The sequence below is a fragment of the Trachurus trachurus genome (assembly GCF_905171665.1).
Source record: "Trachurus trachurus genome assembly, chromosome: 3".
Taxonomy (NCBI): Eukaryota; Metazoa; Chordata; class Actinopteri; order Carangiformes; family Carangidae; genus Trachurus; species Trachurus trachurus.
In genome coordinates, this window is record NC_139893.1 from 30,370,216 (window position 1) to 30,390,242 (window position 20,027).

The 20,027-nt window shown below is 40.6% G+C and overlaps 4 protein-coding genes across 5 annotated transcripts; 2 read left to right on the forward strand and 2 right to left on the reverse strand.

Annotated features, from left to right (window-relative positions):
- The first annotated feature begins 2,754 nt into the window (after window positions 1-2,754).
- On the forward strand, window positions 2,755-5,736 carry rpl12 (ribosomal protein L12). 2 transcript variants are annotated; one of them, XM_083998650.1, is made up of 6 exons: window positions 2,755-2,942; window positions 4,344-4,417; window positions 4,722-4,820; window positions 4,938-5,019; window positions 5,114-5,200; window positions 5,589-5,736. In XM_083998650.1, the coding sequence occupies exons 1-6, from the start codon at window positions 2,906-2,908 to the stop codon at window positions 5,705-5,707; spliced, it is 498 nt and encodes a 165-aa protein (XP_083854776.1). In that variant the 5' UTR covers window positions 2,755-2,905; the 3' UTR covers window positions 5,708-5,736. The 2 variants fall into 2 exon arrangements, with proteins under 2 accessions (XP_083854776.1, XP_083854777.1); XM_083998651.1 differs by having other exon boundaries at window positions 2,807-3,044.
- Window positions 5,737-6,511: 775 nt separating this feature from the next.
- On the reverse strand, window positions 6,512-9,763 carry pole3 (polymerase (DNA directed), epsilon 3 (p17 subunit)). Its single transcript, XM_083998406.1, has 4 exons — window positions 9,343-9,763; window positions 8,648-8,733; window positions 7,738-7,856; window positions 6,512-7,553 (listed from the first exon to the last, which is right to left on the reverse strand). The coding sequence occupies exons 1-4, from the start codon at window positions 9,406-9,408 to the stop codon at window positions 7,375-7,377; spliced, it is 450 nt and encodes a 149-aa protein (XP_083854532.1). The 5' UTR covers window positions 9,409-9,763; the 3' UTR covers window positions 6,512-7,374.
- Window positions 9,764-10,406: 643 nt separating this feature from the next.
- On the reverse strand, window positions 10,407-14,501 carry LOC311003732 (troponin I, fast skeletal muscle-like). Its single transcript, XM_083995548.1, has 6 exons — window positions 14,477-14,501; window positions 14,339-14,375; window positions 12,721-12,849; window positions 11,529-11,618; window positions 10,652-10,828; window positions 10,407-10,529 (listed from the first exon to the last, which is right to left on the reverse strand). Exons 1-6 carry the CDS (start codon window positions 14,482-14,484, stop codon window positions 10,443-10,445), a joined length of 528 nt encoding a protein of 175 aa, XP_083851674.1. The 5' UTR covers window positions 14,485-14,501; the 3' UTR covers window positions 10,407-10,442.
- Window positions 14,502-17,479: 2,978 nt separating this feature from the next.
- LOC311001592 (uncharacterized protein) lies at window positions 17,480-19,947 on the forward strand (the record flags this gene model as incomplete). Its single annotated transcript, XM_083992691.1, has 4 exons — window positions 17,480-17,679; window positions 18,396-18,737; window positions 19,397-19,706; window positions 19,897-19,947. The coding sequence occupies exons 1-4, from the start codon at window positions 17,492-17,494 to the stop codon at window positions 19,945-19,947; spliced, it is 891 nt and encodes a 296-aa protein (XP_083848817.1). The 5' UTR covers window positions 17,480-17,491.
- Window positions 19,948-20,027: the final 80 nt, after the last annotated feature.

The window sequence follows — 20,027 nt, forward strand, 5'->3', positions numbered from 1 at the left end:
AAATGAGGACTACGCTAACAGTACATATTTGCAATAATATCTGAATCATGGGATATTGTCTTTATAATAATCCAAATAAACTCATCCTATTTTCAAATACCACTAACCTGTAGCTGTCCTCATAACTTCTGCAGTTTCTGGATCACAGCCAGGTATCCTCAATATCCCAGTCTCTTAGTCTGTACACCAACCAAAGATTTGCAGAAAACTCAAACTTAGCAACTCATAATTTCAATGTAGATCTTATTTACTTTTCTTATCATGAACTTTTGTGATGACATTCATAGTCAGAGGATGAATCTTACTGACCTTTGTGTTCCCCTGGCTTGTACTCTAACACCACCATCAGGTCAAAATTAGATTTTATCCACTACTTTGTTTTACAACCATATATTTGCAGAACTATAGACATTCAAGCAAACTAAGCTGTAAAGTAGTTTGTTTGAACTCAGTCAAGTGAAGGCAAAAGTTTCCTGATTGCCTTTAAAACCAATCAGAGCCAAATGAGTCTGATCAATGTTTGCAAACACTGATGAAGCTGTTGATGAATTGAAACGGTTGAGGAGCAGGAATCCAAAGACAATTTCTTCCCCTCTTTTGAATCCATTTAAAAGAGAAAAGCTGTGTACTTAGCCTCTATTCCCCTGACTGTTGCCGTATTTGAAAAAAAAAATCAATAGAGGAAATTGTAAAGCTGTGAAATTAGACGAAAGAAGAAGAGAAGAGCTGCTGATTAGAAAAAAACAGGGAAAAGGTCAAGCAGGAGGAAAAGATGGAGAAAAGGAACTCTGCCGAAATCGAACCATTCCCCTGAGTTTAGCTGTCCAACTGTGTGTGAGTGTGTGATGTTAACATTGGCTCACTCGCTGCTTGTGCTTCAGGCTCAACAGTTTGTTTATGCAGAATTAACAGCTGACACTTCAACCTCCACGCTGTACTTGCCTGTTTGCACACACAAAGTTATTCACTATATCTGTGGGGACATGCCATTGACATAATGTATTTTCTGGTCCACTCTCCATAAAACTGTCAAATCCCACAAGTATAGTGTGCCCTTTGTTTGTGGACCATACAAACATGTTAAACCCCCACACGCAGACAGAGAAAAAGAGATAGAAAGAGAGAGAGACATAAGAAAACTGAGAAAATGAAAATGTAAGAGCATCACATGCTGCCGTCTCGTCTGCACAAATGAAACTGGACTCCTCTGTCTCGTGTTGGTGTAGCTGACATAGTTTGCTGTTCTTGAACTGGTCTACATATTACAAACAAGACATACTACGAGACATAAAAATAAAACATAATATTCACATTTTCCATGACAGATATAACATATCTTACCTATTTTAATACAAAAAAGACATCAGAGGAAGGTTATGGTTATAATTATCATTACAGTAAAATATTATTATACAAATGTGACATTTCCCATGAATTTCACTGAGTTTGTCAAAATACAGGTTTTCTTTTGTCATATGACGTGTGAATTTTCTTTTTTACTTGTGAATTTTCTGATCCTCACAGATCCTCATGATGCATATTAAACAGCACAGCAGTGATGATCTGCGCTTCTCACCCACTTACTCCCTCTTGTGTTCTGTTGCTATTCCTGTTGAGGAGGTCTGAGTCAAAAAGTCCTTCAGGATTCAACCAGGAAAACACTGCCTCTGTGTGCAGCAAAGAACCAGCTGTGATGAAAAACAACTAACAACAGCCTCTAAACATGGCAAAGACCCAAGGTAACGTACACTCAATACTCACATAATGCTTTTATATTCAAGCAGCTTCAGGCCCATTACGCTGCTACAGAGGATGTTCATCCACTCAGCACCCACATGCAGCACTTTGGCCTCCACTGAGTTCATGAACCAGTTCAGAAAATATCTTTGCACCACCAACAAAACTCTCAGCACGTCAACATCCATTAAACACTGGACACAAAATCTGTCATGATGGTTTGCATCCTATTAGTTTGATCAGTAGTTACATTACACCATACACACAGTTTTGAATGATCCTCTTGGGCTTAGGCCTACTAAACAAATATTTTTGTCTCTGATGACAAAATTCACCATAATATATAGCTGTTCAATTTTAAATTTTACTTAGCTGAATTGGTACAGTACTATAACATGACATGTCATCTCATGGGGAGCACCGTCCACCAAGCTAGTTGTATTTAAGGTGGATCAGGTTTTTGGTTTCTTGTTTGGACAGCAAAACTCTACTTCTTCTACAACCTTTAACATACCTGGAGACTGCAAAGTGCAAACACAATTAAATTTCCCATTTTATTATGGTAATGTAGTATTTGGGTGGAATAAACCTTTACCTTACATCAAGACTCTGGGTTAAGGTTTTTGCTGGGCTTTTTTTTTTGAGTGAAAACATTTGCATAAAACAACCATCAGTCTTCTCCTCTACTTTTCTTTCAAATGTAAAACTTATTAATGATGCAGTATAAATTTACTGCTGTAAGTTCTCTTTCATTGTTACAAATGCCTAAGGAAGCATGATCAATGCAACAGTGATCTGTGCAACACTTTCACTTTCAGCTAACGAGACTTTAAACAGACAGAGGTTATATTAGGTATATTATTATAATAACATAACATTATACAGTACTGTATTACGGTAGTATATATACTTTTATACAGTTATTTGCGGTCATCCCATCGCTAGGTGGCACTGTCGTGTTCCTAGAAATGCGATTACAGTAACGAGAACTGAGTGTTGACAACATCTCGCGGGACTTCGTGAAACTATATAAACATCGTCGACGCGCTTTTCTGTCTTTTCTTTCCCCCTTAGCGGTGAAGGTGCAACAGTAATCGGTCGTCCCGATCCCGGGTTCATCCGACACCCTCACCAACCAAGCTGAACTGAGCTCCACCACAGCAACAACATGCCTCCCAAATTCGACCCCAACGAGATTAAGATTGGTATGTTTTCTCTGTCGACTGGGTAATAAAAGCTGAAGCTTTTTCACAGCCAAGATGGAGCCGGTCGGTGTGTCGCGGCCTCTGACCGGCGATGAGAAAACGGTAAAGACGGGACACGAAACGCGGTCCACAAAACCAAAATCTGTTGTTTTGAGGTCTGCAGGTTTAAATTGATGTTTTGGGTGATTATATTGAAACATGTGACTGATGAATTAATTGTTCTGAAGGGCTGGCGTTGAATCTGAGAGTGCACGTGGGCTAAACCAGCTAGCCGCTAATGGCTAATCCATGCTAACATCTTGAATCATGATTTACGAGTTAAATTTGGAAATGAGTCGCGACTAAGAATCAGCGTTTCCCACAACTGCTTTTTTTTTTTTACTGATTGATCGGGCTATTTTCATTTCAAGTCAGTGAAAGAAGGCTGTTGAAATAATCTTCAGATCTGGTTGACGGCTTTAACTGTCAAATGAGCTGGTTCATCTTTATCACTGGCATGCAGAATATACCTCTATGGAATACACTCACATCTGTAGTGTAGGCAGGGCATCTCATTTTAACAGTTTTTTCGTTTTACGTTGTAAAGGTTAATGATGGAGAACATGTCAGCCAACAGTTATTATAATATATGTAGATCATATTGAACGATATGATGGTGATGTAAAGAAATTACTTTTCCATACTTCTACTGCCCTACTGTTATGATACAATATTACGTTAGGGTGAAATTTATGTAAAAACTTAATGCCAAAGTGGAACATCCCTAATTTTGTGTAGTTCATCAACATTGGTTTTGTCCAAAATCTGCAGTAAATGTAGGGCAGTGACAGGGCTTAACTCAGATTGGGCATCGGCCCATAAATATTGGTTCATAAAATGCGTTAGTTTGGGGATAAAAGAGGAAGATGCATCAGGGACAGAAGTGAGTCTGTAAACTTGGAAGTCGACTTTACAGTTCGAACTCGAACCCCCTGCATAGTCTTAACCACTATGCTGTGATGTCGAGTACACACCACAAAGCAGGGATTTTAGTTTGAAGGTATAGAGTCATACACACAAATACTTTTGTACATGATGATGAGCACTTGCGTTTAGGACTGAAACATGCCACATTTAAATCAGTTTAACAAGACCCCCCCCCTCCCCTTAGTGCTGCTGGTTACAGTGATGGAGGTGCAGATAGTTTTTAGACAACATTGCCTTTTTGAGGCTTAAAGCTAGTCCTTGGTTACTAGGTGTGTATTTCTAGAGTCACTCCTAATTACTTGGATGCCTTTTTCTAGGGTAAAGGTCATCAATGGACCTTTATAGGACAGGGTGGACTGCATCTTTATGGCAGAATATAATCAGTGACTTGGATGAATTGTGAAGCTGCAACGTTTGTTGTTGTTTGTCTTGCAGTGTACATGAGGTGCACAGGAGGAGAAGTCGGCGCCACCTCAGCTCTGGCCCCCAAGATCGGACCTCTGGGTCTGGTGAGTGATATCTATTTTTGTATTGATGTAAAATGGACGCAGCCTCCCGCCACTATGCCTGTCTGTTCGAGTGACTGAGTATAATCCAGTGGAGGCTCAGATTGACCCTGCTTTAGGAAACAGGGCTGCCCAAACCAATGGACAACTCTGTGCCGAAAAGACAGGAACACAACCTGAGTCACTGCGCATTAAAATGATTTGCAGTGTTAAAACGCAAACTGAACTTGTTTCTATCAGATCTTGGGTTCTGTTTTCTGTACCTGCTGCTCAACGCTGACCGTTCGCTCTGGTGTTTTCTCTCCAGTCTCCCAAGAAAGTTGGTGACGACATTGCCAAGGCCACCGGTGACTGGAAGGGTCTGAGGATCACCGTGAAGCTGACCATCCAGAACAGACAGGCAGTCGTACGTACCACCACGCTGACTGGTTCCAGCCTGCTTTTAGCACCTAGATGTGCAGGATGACAAGATACGGGTTTGATTTACATTTCAGTAACATCCTGTTTGTTCGTTCCTGTTCAGGTTGAGGTGGTTCCCTCTGCATCTGCCCTGATCATCAAAGCTCTGAAGGAGCCTCCCCGTGACAGGAAGAAGGTCAAGAACAGTAAGTGACTGAAAACAGCAACTTTTTTTTCTTTATAACAGATGGAAGTTGACCAAGATGAATGGACTACATGTCTTTCTACTTTCTTTTCCAGTCAAGCACAGCGGAAGTGTGACCTTCGATGAGATCGTGGGCGTCGCTCGTGTCATGAGGCCTCGCTCCATCGCCAGGGAGCTCTCTGGTGAGAACACAGCAGCAGTCAGACGGTCTCTAAATTTGTCATCAGCTAACATCACATTACACTAAGGGTTCCCAAGCGTGCAGTTTCCTCTCAGTCCATTTGCACTCACTCAGCCTCCCGCCACTATGCCTGTCTGTCGAGTGACTGAGTATAATCCAGTGGAGGCTCAGATTGACCCTGCTTTAGGAAACAGGGCTGCCCAAACCAATGGACAACTCTGTGCCGAAAAGACAGGAACATTATCAACCAGATCATATGAAGCAGATGTAGATTAAATCTGTACATTCGGTTAACGTCATTAAAAGAAAATATGAGCCCTAAACACTCATCTCGACAGGATGTGAGTAGCAGCAAGCGGCTCTGACAAACTTGTTTCTTTCCCCTCCAGGAACCATCAAGGAGATCCTGGGCACCGCTCAGTCTGTGGGATGCACCATTGATGGCCGTCATCCCCATGATGTCATCGATGACATCAACAGCGGCAAAGTCGAGTGCCCATCTGATTAAATGGAAAAATAAACTTTTCACAGAATGAATGCTTGTGTTTTTCTCTTTCTTGCCTAACTTAACTAAAGCCATACAATAGATGAGTGGGTGATAACACTTTTTAGTGTTTTAGCCAGTCTACCTAATAAACTGATGGCTGTGCACTAGGGGAGATGTGGGGGTAATCTGAGTGATAATGCATTTGGTTAGCATGTAATGGAGACATGAGGTTTGTGAAGATTCTTACATTGATGTAAAGTTCTAAGTAATTCAATATGGTGATTTCACAGTGAACTGGTATAAGAGACAAGGAAAACAAATGCATGAGAACATCCTGATAGCAATTTATCAAACACTGATGGGACAACAGATGCAAAATTCTGGCATGTTTACATTTTATTTTTTTTTTATTAATGTGCAATGTCCCTGATCCTTCAACCTTTAAATAAAAACTGATGGAGATTACATTTCAGTATAAATAAAATACTGTAAAAGTTGATCTCATATACACTTAAAATAACATCTGGCTTGTTCTCCCCTTGTGTGCTATTAATTCCTTATCAGATTTGTTAATTTCACAAAAGGTTCCCCGTTTCTTCTGTATTTCACATTGATCAAATGTCACCTGTGCTGAAAGAGCAGGATCACAGTAGCTTTGTGCAACATTATCTAGTAGTGAACTCAGGTTTGAAAGGTGGAGCCCTGATTGGCCACAGCAACTAGTGCAGTCAGAAATGAGTCGGTGCAGGTTTGGGTTTTATACAAAATATTTATTGAAAATCTCAACCAGTCATTTACAATTCTACAAAAGTATAAATGGTTCAGAAACTCAGCAGTTAAGGAACAAAGAGGAGCTACTCACACTGGCGCAGCTATTTGTACTAGGTATGAATGATGCAGTCTGACAACCGTTCAGTACAGGGATCACCATCTTTTATAAACAAACTTTATATCTCATCTTGACAAACGCAACAAGGGAGTTCCTCAAGCGAAGCTCCTTCAGTGTATTTTGCCAAACGGCATAATGGTGAAAAATGTTTGTACCAAAACCTTACAATTAATGTTTTTATTAACTTATGCAATGACATTTTAAGCAACATTTTATTCTTTGTGCAGTTACATCTGTTTAGTTTTGAGAACTTTGGTTTGTCTTGTTTAAGTAATAAAGGGAGAGTTGTAGTAAAACTGTATTTATAATTCTTGATGTGAAAGTTTGAGGCATGGAACCAGACACCTCAGATGAAATTACTGCCTAATGTTCCCCCGCCCTCTAGTGGTGAACTCCATGAAAAGCTTATTTGCCAAAGTGTACTGATCAAAAAAACAATGTGAACTGCTGGTTGTTTCTTATTGTCAAGACACTGATACAGAATAAACTCAACAGCATTAGTATCAAACATGTGTCAGGTTTATAAAAGAAAATGATTAAAATACAAATTGGAGTGAGACATAAGTGTGATGCTTGACGTGTGGTGTCGTTGTGCTTTGTTGTGTGTCTGGTTGGAAGACAGAAGCTGCACGGCCTCGGGGAACAGGACATAACCTCACCTCCTGCGAGCTCATCAGTGCCGCTGCACTGGAACCTGGTTGTGATCGATTCACGGCAGCTCCGACGAGCTCTCGTGTCCAGGAGCTGGCGAAGCGCGTTTACATTGTTCGGGTCACCAGGGCTTCGTGGTGAAACGTGCTCAGTTCTCCACCTCCTCCTCCTCGCCTTCGTTCTCAGCTTCAGGCTCCTCCTCCATGCGCTCCTCCTCCTCCTCTTCCTCATCCCTGGTCTTGTCGTTCTCAGAGTCGTTCTTCTTCTCTTTATCTTTGCGCTTCTGCTCCGACACTTCCTTCTTTCCTTTCTGGCCTTTCTTATACACTGTTGACAAATACAAACACCCACCGTCAACTTTAAATCTGCAGAAATGATGGATCTTAATAAACATAAATCACCACTAGCTCATTGCGTTTTACATTTGTAAAATCAGATGCTTGTTAAGTCAGGTCATGTCGGTTTAAATTCCCTTAAAACCTGTAACGATTCGACTCTCTCAGGTACCGACCTTCCAGAGCTTCTCTGAGAGGCTCCAGGAAACGTTCAAACTCCATTTCCTCCATCGCAGCCAAAACATCCCCTGCGTTCAGAGTTTTTCTCTTGGCTTTCATGGCAAAGTTGTTTGCACTGTGACAAGAGAAACAGTCAAAGTCATGCATTTTTATACAATAAGACTTTATATTTGAGTTCACTCAGTTGTTTCATGTTTTTGCTGTTTGAAATGTGCCAAATCCTAATACCACTTCAACTAATAACCACGGGGCTATTGCACAAGCCTCGTGTGAATCATGGCTCAGTCTGTGACACATTTACATTTTGATGCATGTTACCTGTAATTTTGATAAAAGGTGTGTGCCATTTTAGTGGCAACATAAACATTTCTGATGGTGCAGTAAATCGTGCCTTTAAATGTTACGGTGCACTCCGCACTGTCACGCCTCCTCATCCAGTATGCATCATTGTGAAGAAGACTCACGTAAATGGGACTTAATATTTTGTGTTTATCACTGATTTTATTCACAAAATAGGTTTTATATAAATGATAACATTACAATCAAGTTTAAAAAAAAAAGAGGCTTCTTCACTGAATGACAGTCTTGTAATGTAACTGTAAAGCACATTTATCTCTGATCAGACTGACAGATGTCTGAATCAATACAACACCAGGATAAGTTAAGCCTGGCTGTTAGCCTGGTCGGGAGCAGGCTAGCTCCACAGGATAAATTTCCATGGTAACATATGAACATATGTCCCTCCGCTTTAATGCAACCCAGTCCTGGCCTAATTCAGCCAGGATAACCAGAAGATCTTGGCTTAATCCGCTATTCTGGTTTTGTGCAACAGCCCCCTGGACTTTGTGAAACAATAAACGTGTTTGATGATCTAAATGTTGTTGTTTTTTTATTTTTTCCCCTTACCAGGAGGTTGCATACAGCACAAACACACTTGCAGCTTGGGATATAGCTCTCCTTGCTTCTTTGGACACATTCACCCCATCTGGAAGCTGTTGAAAACAAACGGTGCAGAGCAGTTATCTTAAAGCAAAAAATACATAACATTAACTATGTACGTTAACTTAACACTATGTGTTGCCACACACACGCAGCCCTAATAAAGGTGATAATGTTCCAGATGCTGTGTCACCTTGTGTGTGTTGCTGTTGAATAGTGTTAGGTTAACAAAAACAGACTGAAACACGTAAAGCTTCAGTGATACAGAGGATTTTATAATTATTGTATGCAGCAATGGTCACTTGATCACAATGGAGCACTCTCCTGAGTAGCTTTTAGATGAACATAGTGCAGTGTACTGTGTTTACCACTTCATTGTTATGAACCGAGTAGAAAGGTGCATGTAGAGAAAACACTAATGTAAATAGGATGAAGGCTGCTTCAGCAAATGTAACGTTAACGTTACTAATATCGAACAGAATCTGCTTTTCAAACACTTTTTTAATAACTTAATTATTATCTTCATCTTATTTCTGTCCGCTGATTTACATTACATTGGATAAAGTGGATAAACAGGCAGAATATCCGTCGCACCGTGTCTCAGTGTTGTATGTTTGAGTGTAAAGCTGGAGCCTGGCCGGAGGCTCTGCTCCCGGACTCACCGCCTCCTTGATGATGCGGGTGATCACCGCGTTGGGCAGGTTCAGGTCTTCTGGCCTCTCCGCCATTTCACCCGCCGTCCGTCTACCGAGTCCTCAGCCCCCGTTCACCGCGTGCTCCCCGGTAACCGAGCTGGACGTTAGCCGTTACCTCTCCTGGTTAGCGCTGAGCTAACTGGTTAGCAGCTCTTGACAGTGCGGTGTTAGCCCGGAGCTACGGCGGCTACTTGGCTGGTTTAGTTTCACAGTGGGATTAACTCGCTAACGGCGGTAACTTCCCGTTGTTTCCCCGCATTTAAATACAACGTTAAATTTGGTCGGTTTGAATTCAAACTGTGCCCGAAGTCACTCGCGTGCCCATCAGAACTAATTTGTTTTGGGACGTTTCCCGCGAACCTTCCAACCACGAGCCCTCTACGTCACCCCTCAACTTTGACCTCTGACGTAGCGTTACGCAGCGCCTGTTACGTAGTAACATACAAATGAGAAGAAGAAAGCAGCATGATAAGTAAAAGGACAGCAACCGAATAATGACAGACAGATCCGATAACATAATCCTAACCCTCTGATGAAATGAATGTAATTGCTTTATGTATATATAAAGCAATGTAGGATAAACAACATGGAAACACTTAATACCTCAATATTATAGCTAGCATATCAACATTGTTTGATCTAGTGCTTATGCATTTTCATTTCCATTCCAAAAAAGAAGTAGGCAAACATGTACCCTAAACATGACTACAATCTTTACATTGTTGGACTGAGGAGCAGCAAGACTGAACACACTGAGCTTAGTCTTGGTGTTGTGTTTATGTTTCTAATTAAGAAATAGCCTACTCTACATCAGTCCTCTTTCTGTTCTAGGTCCTAGTAATGGGGGTAAAGTTGCACTAGTTCACTTTTAAAATTTTACTATTTGTTGTCCTAAAATGTGTCATTAATTTTTAGTGATTTGTCAAATTATCCAAATGAAATTCACAAAAACACAATGATTTATTTGTTTATCACTTACACAAATTGTCAACCATGTGGACCCACATAATACACATAAATGAATGATGCTGAAAAACTCAATGTCAACAGAACAAAACAATAACATTTTAAACCTCTGTCTCAAACATCTTCTTCCTGCCATCCATCCCGGCCTTGTCCTCAATTTTCTTCCTCCAATCGCCTGTTTGCTTCTCCTGAGAGAGAGAGAGAGAGAGAGAGAGAGAGGTGTAGAGCCAAAACAAGCAGACGATGAGTCAGATCAGTAATGATAAAAGGCTGAGATATTCTCTCTTTCTCTAAAGTCTGGAGCACCCACCTCCTCTTTCACCTCCTTCTTGACCTGCTTCAGGTTGGCCCTCAGGTCCATGGACACTTTATGTTTGGAGCCCAGCAGAGCAGCCAGCATGGCGTCGGCCGACATCCGCACCTTCTTCAGGGCAGGCTTCTTAAACTTCCCCTTCAGATCCTGAACCATCAGCTTCAGGTCGTTGATCTGACAGAGAGGATGGTTTTACCAGTGAGTGTGTGTGCATAATTATGAAAGTCTACAGTCTGTCTAAAATCAGTGCAAAATGGACAGCATAGCTGTTTTAGTAAAAACCCTTGGGCAGGATTGCAACAGCAAGGTTTAACCAGAAATTTAAACCAATCTCTTTAAACTGAGTTTGTTGTTTACTTTAAAATGAGAGTAAATTTAATCCTGTTTAACCAAAACTTTGAACTCCAGTTTAAATTATTTAGAGTTAACTTTGAACCCTCAGTTGAGGGGGTTTAACTTTACAATGGCTATAACTTTTGAGGTGGATTATCGACCATATTCATTGAGCTCCTCTGTCGATCCATACTATTAAGATTTCTTTTAGCTAGCAATCTAAATGTGATGTTTGGTTAAGGAAAAGTATAATTAATTCCCCACCACTCTGTTATACTTACTACGTCCTGACAGCAGCAATAATTTTATTTATTTATTTAGGCTACGTATTTATTTATGGAATTTGAAGTTTGATATGCACACATGTTCCAATTGATGAAACTAAATTTAAATACATAAATAAACTTGGCTTTACTAGACCAAATTCAATATGAAATAGTGCACCAGAGTTTGGCTTAATTTGAAACTTGGATTAACTCATTTCCAACCTAGTTTTACTGAACTGAAGACCAGAGGTGGAATCATTGATCTAAAATCGTACCTCTTTGTTGGACTTTGTCACTTTGATCTCCATATCGTAGCGCTCGTCATCCACTAAATCAATCTGTTTGTGGAGTTTCCGGCACAGCTCCTAGTGTCATGACACACAGGGGGACATAAAAGAGGTGAGACTTTGTATGAGTGACAAAAAAAACAAAACAAAAAACAGGGAATCAGTAACTTCCTGTTCTCTCCTGTGAACACACTCTCCTGTAGGCTACAAAGCCAGAGTTCCCAGGCAGGTGTTCACCGACACTTGTGACCTCTGTTCACAATGTGGTTTTCAAGCAGAAAATGGTCCACATTCAAAATTTGTATGGTTTTTCCATTTCTAAAATAACACATGTAGAGGACTTTGCAGTGATAATTGGATAATTATCTCACGTAGGCTATGAGTGTATGGCTACTTAAGGCTTCCAGAGACAAGAAAATACTTTAATTAAAGCCCTAACAAAGAACTTTAACTGGATATGCAAAAGTCCCTCGTTTCTTCTGATGTCTCTGTTTCACCTACAAAAGCAAATGAGGCTATCAGTTGGAGGATAAGTTATTTCTAAATAAATAGTTTCCACCAGATAAAACGATTTACGGCACATTAATCAGGCTCAAGACTAACACCGCCCCGTTCTCCCAGGGACGTAAAAAATATGTAGGCCTAGTATTTAGGATGATAATTAACCCAGGGGCGCAGTCGGAACGAAGATGATTTTTGCACTGCATCACACAAATGGTGCGCAACTTGTTGCAGTACGACACTCCTGCAGACCGCCGTGTCGTGCCATAGCTGCAACTGCTCGAGGCTGTTCTAAAGTATTCTACATTTCCAAAGTAATTTGCCCAACACTGCTTCTTGCGCCTTGTTTTATCGCCATGGCTAATCAAAATAATATATTATTTTAAGGGTCTTTTCATTGCGACAATAAACGCTAGAGCTCATGGGAATTGCAGTCTTCATTCTGGCGAAACACTACCGGTTTTGTCCACAGGGGTCGCCAAAATCAACACAAAATGAAAGTTCTTTGTAGGGGTTTTAAACTGACTTGTTTTGTTTGTTTGTATCTTTGACCAGTTGGGGGCAGCAAAATAAGCGGTTCAGACAGCACTTAAATTACAATGTTATCAGCTCTGCAGCCCCAACATTTCTATAAATGCTTCTGGACTCCGCCCAGTGTGTCCAAGTGGTGGACGATTACCTGGAGGTCCTGCATGCAGCCTGGGGCAGAGAGGCCAGGGCAGTTCTCCTCCATGTACTTCATCTTCTCCTTCTCAGCCTCCTGCGCCTCCTCCTCCAGCATTTCCTGACCGATCTGCAGCAGCAAGCTCTGAGAGGAAGAGGAACCCACACCTTCACACCACCACTAACACAAGCAAGGCTGACACTGAAGGATGATGCTGATAATGATGATGTGTGTGTGCGTGTGTGTTTTATTTAGTAGGCTATTTTATTGAATGTTCTGAATCATCTTTTCTTTTTAAAGCAGAAGTAAGCGATCCGGCCGTTTTGGCTAACTTCTTGTCAGCCGATGGAGTTAGCAGCCCCCGCCCTCATCATGGATCTATTGGTCCTCGTCCCTACGTCACCACATTCACGCGCATCCCTTGGCTGCACACACAGCCCTTCATGCCGTTCTCTTTCCTCATTGGATAAAGCTTGTAGGATACAAGGAATTATACAAGAAGTTTTCTCCTCGGCTCAGAGCAGAGCAGAGTGACTGACAGACCCGTGTTTCAGACCAAACACTCTATGTAAGTGATTGCTGTCGGAAGATATAACTATTTAAGACTTATATTAACACAAATATTCCGCTTACTTCTGCTTTAAGTATTAAGTAAAGCAATCATTTGTTTGTTTTTACAGTCACTGCATGGTTATCATGGTTACATTAAAAATACTTTTTTCTTTCATGTCTCGCCAGCAGAGACACTACAAACACACAAAATCACCACAAAGAGACTCCAAATAGTGACAAACATAAGTTACCAGAAAGACACAAAACAGTGAAGAACAGACTCAAAATCAAGGAAGTTGAAGTTTGAAGGAACATTAAAACTCTTCACATCAGTTCTTATCGACCAACGCATACCCTGTAACTGGTTTGTCTGAGAAAAGCTCAGATCGGCCCTAATATTGTTGATGTTATTACTCTATAATCTCTGACTCAGCTAATTCAATTTGGTTTGAGTGCAGTGGCAAAATGTGTTTGCTGCTGTTATCAGTGATATGTTGACATATTAAAGTGATAAATAATTTCACAGTGTAATGGTAAATTTGAATATTCCTTTGTTTTAATCACTTGAGATGTCAGATCTCCTTTTGTTTGTTACCCATTTGTGTATTTTAATGTCTAGACCTTGTAATTGTAATTTCAACCTCTTTGTAAAATAACCAACCGTGCACCTTCTCACCAAGATACCAAACTTTTAATTGTAATTGTAAATTCAATTACTTTGCATTTCAAGTAGGCTACTTGAGACACCCAACCTCTCAATTTCTCATCAATATTCAAGCCCTTTTGTATTTTAAATTGTGTTGACTAGACCTCTTAACTTCTCACCTAAACACAATACCCTGCAGGATGCCCCAGGTGCCGACCCCTGCAGCAGACAGGGGTGTTGAACACACCTAGGGGGCGTTCCTAAGGTATAAATGTTTTGGTCTCCCTATCTCTGGGTCTTCCTTCACCGCTCCGGTGAGGATTGACCTTTCTTTGCAAGGAAATAAAAGCTTGTCGGCCGGCAGAAGTCTCTATTTCATTATTCACCAAGAGCAACAGCTAAAAAAACTTCCACAACAACAGCAACTTACTCTACCTTGAGGTGATTCCTCCGGCTCGTTGACATCTTCTTCCTTCACATACAAACAAAACCAAACGACAAACAAGGAGGGAAATGTTTGAGATCATTTGTGTGAATTGTTTTACAAAGTTTCCTCAAGAGACAAGGACTTACTCTGCCATCCTGACTGCAGCTGAGTCCTGCCTGTGGCCCAGAGACAAGAACAGGGATGAATGGAAATACCAGCACTTCTGTTCCCTTTATAGATGTTGGTTCAGTGTGTGTGTGTGTGTGAGATGGACCAGCAGCAGTTGTTCAGTTGCAGCAGCTGAGCCTTAAACAAATGCCTCAGGAATTTTCTCCTGTAAGAATCAGTAGACAATGTGTCTGTCTGAATTATAGTCAATACAATGTTCTCAACTTTTATCATTGTCAAAAAAAACACACGAAAGGACCTAAAACAAAAGAAAAAATGAAATAATCCAACCAATAAGTATCCATAGCATAACACATCAGTACCAGTTTCTGAGAATCCATATACATATACATATATATGTAATACATATTTTCATATTGCAAACATATGTCTTTGTATATGACTGTATCCTTAAGCCTGTCAGTATGTACAGTTGGAGAATATACTGTGTAGATGTGGAAACCTTTAAAATGAATTAGAGAAACACACATAAGAATATAGAAATTGTATTGCTATGTTGTTTTAATAAACATGCATATGTCTTTTTGAAAGTATCATCTGAGTAGAGGGTGTCGATGTGTGTTCTTAATATAGGGATGATGAATACATCAACTTAGATGATGTTTATCAGTGGAGTCAGATGTTTATAAATGATGATGCAAACCATCCAACACTGGAGCTTCTATTGAGGCAATTCAAGCTGAGCTTCCTCGACTGTCCTTGTTTTCCTCCGACTCAGCGCAGCTGTAGCTGTAACAGCTGACAGCTCCTTTCATCTGCCTGCTTCAGTCCTGCTGTTTCACTTACTGTACTGAAAACTCAACAGTGATGGAAAAAAATAATTCAAATTCATAGCTGAGTAAAAATAAAGATACTTCATCAAGCAAAGGTGCAAGTTTTCAAATATAGCTTTGATAAAACTCTTGACACTGTCATTGATTTTCCATTATGCTTCAAAATGTGCTTCATGTAGGCTAAGGTAAAAAAAAAAAAAAAAAAAAAGACAAAATAAATCAGAGTTAGGGTTAGGGTTAAACCAGCTGCCACAGCGAAGAGCTATACAGTAGGCTACATGCAACCATTGGACAAACAGCTAATGAGCAATAAAAGAAAATTCTTTGATAATATGAAACCATGTAAAAGTCTGATTTAATATTTACATTAATATTTTAACATTAAGATAGTTTTGTCAGCTCACCAGTAAAATATAAATATTAAGAAGAGCAAAAGCAAAAAAGCTTACTTCAGGCACTCCGACGAGCCAAGGAATTTTCTTAAAAATGCCTTTATTTTAAATTAGGGCATTAAAATATGAGACGCCGACCGGTTTCGACCTGGCGGTCTTCGTCAGGGCGTTTGGAAGTAATGTACTAAATATTGTTTGGGGTTCAAAACATAAAGATGTGTCATTATAATTGTGTAATTATAGAGATTTTCATCAATAACTGATGATCAAAATCTAAATTTAACATGATAAATGTGCAAAGTACGGAAAATACCCAAAAGTATATTAGAAAAATCTTTGGTGATGGAATTTGCAATTTGGAGATGTGGTGTTGAAGCAGAAAAGGCCTCCCAGTCCCAGCAGCTGTCAGCTCTAAACTGGGAGGATTTATTGCTCTGAGTGGTTCCCATTCAGCTGCTGAAACAGCCTGGGAGGGAAGAGGAGAGACACGCACACGTCAACACACAAACATGCTCCTCGCCGGTTTTACAATTTGACCTCAAAGCCTTTGGTTTCTCAGCTTTTACAAGATGTGTGCATCATAAAAATAATGATAATAGTCTACTAATAATCGAGGGAAATTTATTTTAGATTCATACGCATGTTAATTCTAATTGCAGATTTTATGAGTGTTGTTGATCAAGGTGTGTTAAACTCCAATGTCTCTCTCTCTCTAAAACTGTCTGCACTCTGACTCATTTAGCAGGCAGCAGATTCACAACATGACAGAGTAGTTCGGTCACTGTCAGACACTTGGACACCTGCAGGTGGAAGAAAAACTCCTATGTCCCATGTGTATCTGTTTTACATTGCTGTTGTGTGTTCTTGCTTGAATCTCTATGCAATATATTGTTATGTAGCTATTGATGGTGTTCAAACGGTGAGCAATCAACTTTTTCCATAATATGATGTGTTTCAGGTTTTTTTTCTGGCATGATAGCAATAGGCTTCTGTAGAATTTTTTATGGGAACTGAAACGCCATTTACTTATGAAGATTATGATGATCACACTGACTTATGCCTCATCTATTATGAAGGCATTATGTCCAAACTTTGGAAGATAAGGAATATTGTGAGGCATCATAGTTGAGGTACATACTTTTTGGTGTTTGCGACTAGTCTGAGTCTGACATTACTGAGCCTGCAGATTGTATCCTAAAGTGGTGCACATCGTTCAAATCCCAAGAAAATTAGCTTTGCAGTGGTGTGTAAGCACACAGACAGTGGTCTGAGTAAAACAGGAATGATACACACTTGCTGCCAGGCAACAGGTTTTAATTAGCCTAAAGCATGATACAAAATTAAACCAATAAAACTGCTGCTCTTCAAACATCTTATTGGACATTTATTAAGACGATTAAAGAGTAGCATCATCAGGCTTTATTAAAGACCAGCATGCTTATTGGTGTTCAGAACAAGTCAAACAAATGTGTGAAAAGAGACACATTGTGACCCTTTTGGCTTTCCACATGTTTGTGTTCCCACTGATGGATTCAAATATAAAACATTAAATGGAAAAGTGTCAAATCAAATAGAAGACAACATCAAATGTTGAACATTTGATTTGTTGCGTAAAAAACGACCTCCCCCATTCCTTCCCTACCTATAGTTTGAGCCAATCACAGCGCAGTTTACTGGTTCAAGGCACATCGACTAGCTAATAGAAAATGCTGTAAAAAGAAACGATAGCCTGTTTGCTGGTTTGCTCCACAATAGAAAGAGTTTTCCCGGGCTCAGACCATAGGCTAGGCTAAGACAGAGGACTGGCATGACTTCAACAACGAGCAGTCGTGCGGCAGTACGGCGAAAAGTTACGCAGAAACAAAATACACCGCAAGGGAAGCGACGTTTAGGTTGGGAAAGCGTCGACAAAGATGAATTTGTGCCGAAGGAGGACAGCGATGTTTCCCTCGGTGAGTCCGAGGCTGAGGAAGGAGCGGACAGGGCTCTCCACATGTAAGTTTTCCTGTTGTTATTGTAGCTTGATGAAATTAACTCTTTTCAATAGCCTACTTTAAGCCCTGAGTTTTGTTGTTTGTTCTTTCGTTCAGGGATGGAGAGGGGTTGTGTGAAACTGTTTGCTTTTCCTTCTTAGTGTTTTACTATCTAATCCATTACAATGGGATAATGCTGAACGTAAATATACGGTGGCCCTGAGGTGCAAATCACAACAGCAAATCAGAAAACACAACGACAAAAGAGAAAACAACAAAAAAGAAAACAACGTTTAGTAATTTGTCCTGTTTTCTCTTTTGCTGTTGTGTTTTCTATTTTTGTGTTGTGTTTTCTCTTTTGCTGTTGTGTTTTCTCTTTTTGCGTTGTGTTTTCTCTTTTTGCGTTGTGTTTTCTCTTTTGCCGTTGTGTTTTCTCTTTTGCTGTTGTGTTTTCTCTTTTTGTGTTGTGTTTTCTCTTTTGCCGTTGTGTTTTCTCTTTTGTTGTTGTGATTTCTGATTTGCTGTTGTGATTTGCACCTCAGGGCCACCCTATAAATAACCTGTAGGGGTTGCAAATTATGTGTAGGCCTACTTGGTGCATGTGTGCTCCTGACTCAGCCTTTTGTTTACTCACTGTTTTTTGTTCCAAGCAGCACCCCAGACCTGAATCTCAATCTTCAGACAAACATTTCCTAGTTTTGTAAATTACATTTCTTTTTTTTTTATTACATGTAATAGGTCGTCAGGGGAAGACTCTGACTGGGTCCCAGGTTCAGAAACCAAAAAGGGAAGAGTGGAGGAGCAGAGCACCAGCTCAGATGAGGAGGAGCCTCAGCTCCAAACTCATGTGAAAGGCACCCCACGTAGAAGGAGAGCCAGAGGAAGGGGGAGATCCAGCCCCAGCAGCCATCAAGCCAATGGTAGTTCCTCTGTAGTCACGCAGAAACAAAATACACCGCAAGGGAAGCGACGTTTAGGTTGGGAAAGCGTTGACAAAGATGAATTTGTGCCGGAGGAGGACAGCGATCTTTCCCTCGGTGAGTCCGAGGCTGAGGAAGGAGCGGACAGGGCTCTCCACATGTAAGTTTTCCTGTCGTTATTGTAGCTTGATGAAGTTAACTCTTTTCAATAGCCTACTTTAAGCCCTGAGTTTTGTTGTTTGTTCTTTCGTTCAGGGATGGAGAGGGGTTGTGTGAAACTGTGTGCTTTTCCTTCTTAGTGTTTTACTATCTAATCCATTACAATGGGATAATTCTGAACGTAAATATAAGGTGGCCCCGAGGTGCAAATCACAACAGCAAATCAGAAAACACAACGGCAAAAGAGAAAACACAACGACAAAAGAGAAAACAACGTTTAGTAATTTGTCCTGTTTTCTCTTTTGCTGTTGTGTTTTCTATTTTTGTGTTGTGTTTTCTCTTTTGCCGTTGTGTTTTCTCTTTTGCTGTTGTGTTTTCTCTTTTTGTGTTGTGTTTACTCTTTTGCCGTTGTGTTTTCTCTTTTGTTGTTGTGATTTCTGATTTGCTGTTGTGATTTGCACCTCAGGGCCACCCTATAAATAACCTGTAGGGCTAGTTGCAAATTATGTGTAGGCCTACTTGGTGCATGTGTGCTCCTGACTCAGCCTTTTGTTTACTCACTGTTTTTTGTTCCAAGCACCCAGACCTGAATCTCAATCTTCAGACAAATATTTCCTAGTTTTGTAAATTACATTTCTTTTTTTTAATTACATGTAATAGGTCATCAGGGGAAGACTCTGACTGGGTCCCAGGTTCAGAAACCAAAAAGGCAAGAGTGGAGGAGCAGAGCACCAGCTCAGATGAGGAGGAGCCTCAGCTCCAAACTCATGTGAAAGGCACCCCACGTAGAAGGAGAGCCAGAGGAAGGGGGAGATCCAGCCCCAGCAGCCATCAAGCCAATGGTAGTTCCTCTGTAGTCACAGAAGAGCCCTGGCATGGTACAGATGTCCAAGATGTCCAACCACCTAAGCCCATCTTCAGACCCCTACGTCCACCTGGTCCACAGCTCATCCAATCAGAATCATACACAGCACTGCACCTTTTTCAGCTTTTTTTTACAAACTCCATGCTACAGAACATTGTTAAAAACACAAATGAGTATGGAGAAACGCATATCTCAACACAATCTACACCGTGGACTGACATCACATTACAGGACATGTATTGTTTTATGTCCTTGATTCTGTATATGGGAATTGTTAAGTGCTCTGCATTTACAGATTATTGGAAAACGGGGGAACTGTACAGCCTTCCATTCCCAAGGCAAGTGATGACTGGAAAAAAGTTCCTCATGTTATGCCGGGCCCTGCATCTTAGCAGCAGTGCAGAGGATGCTGCTAACGATCAGAAG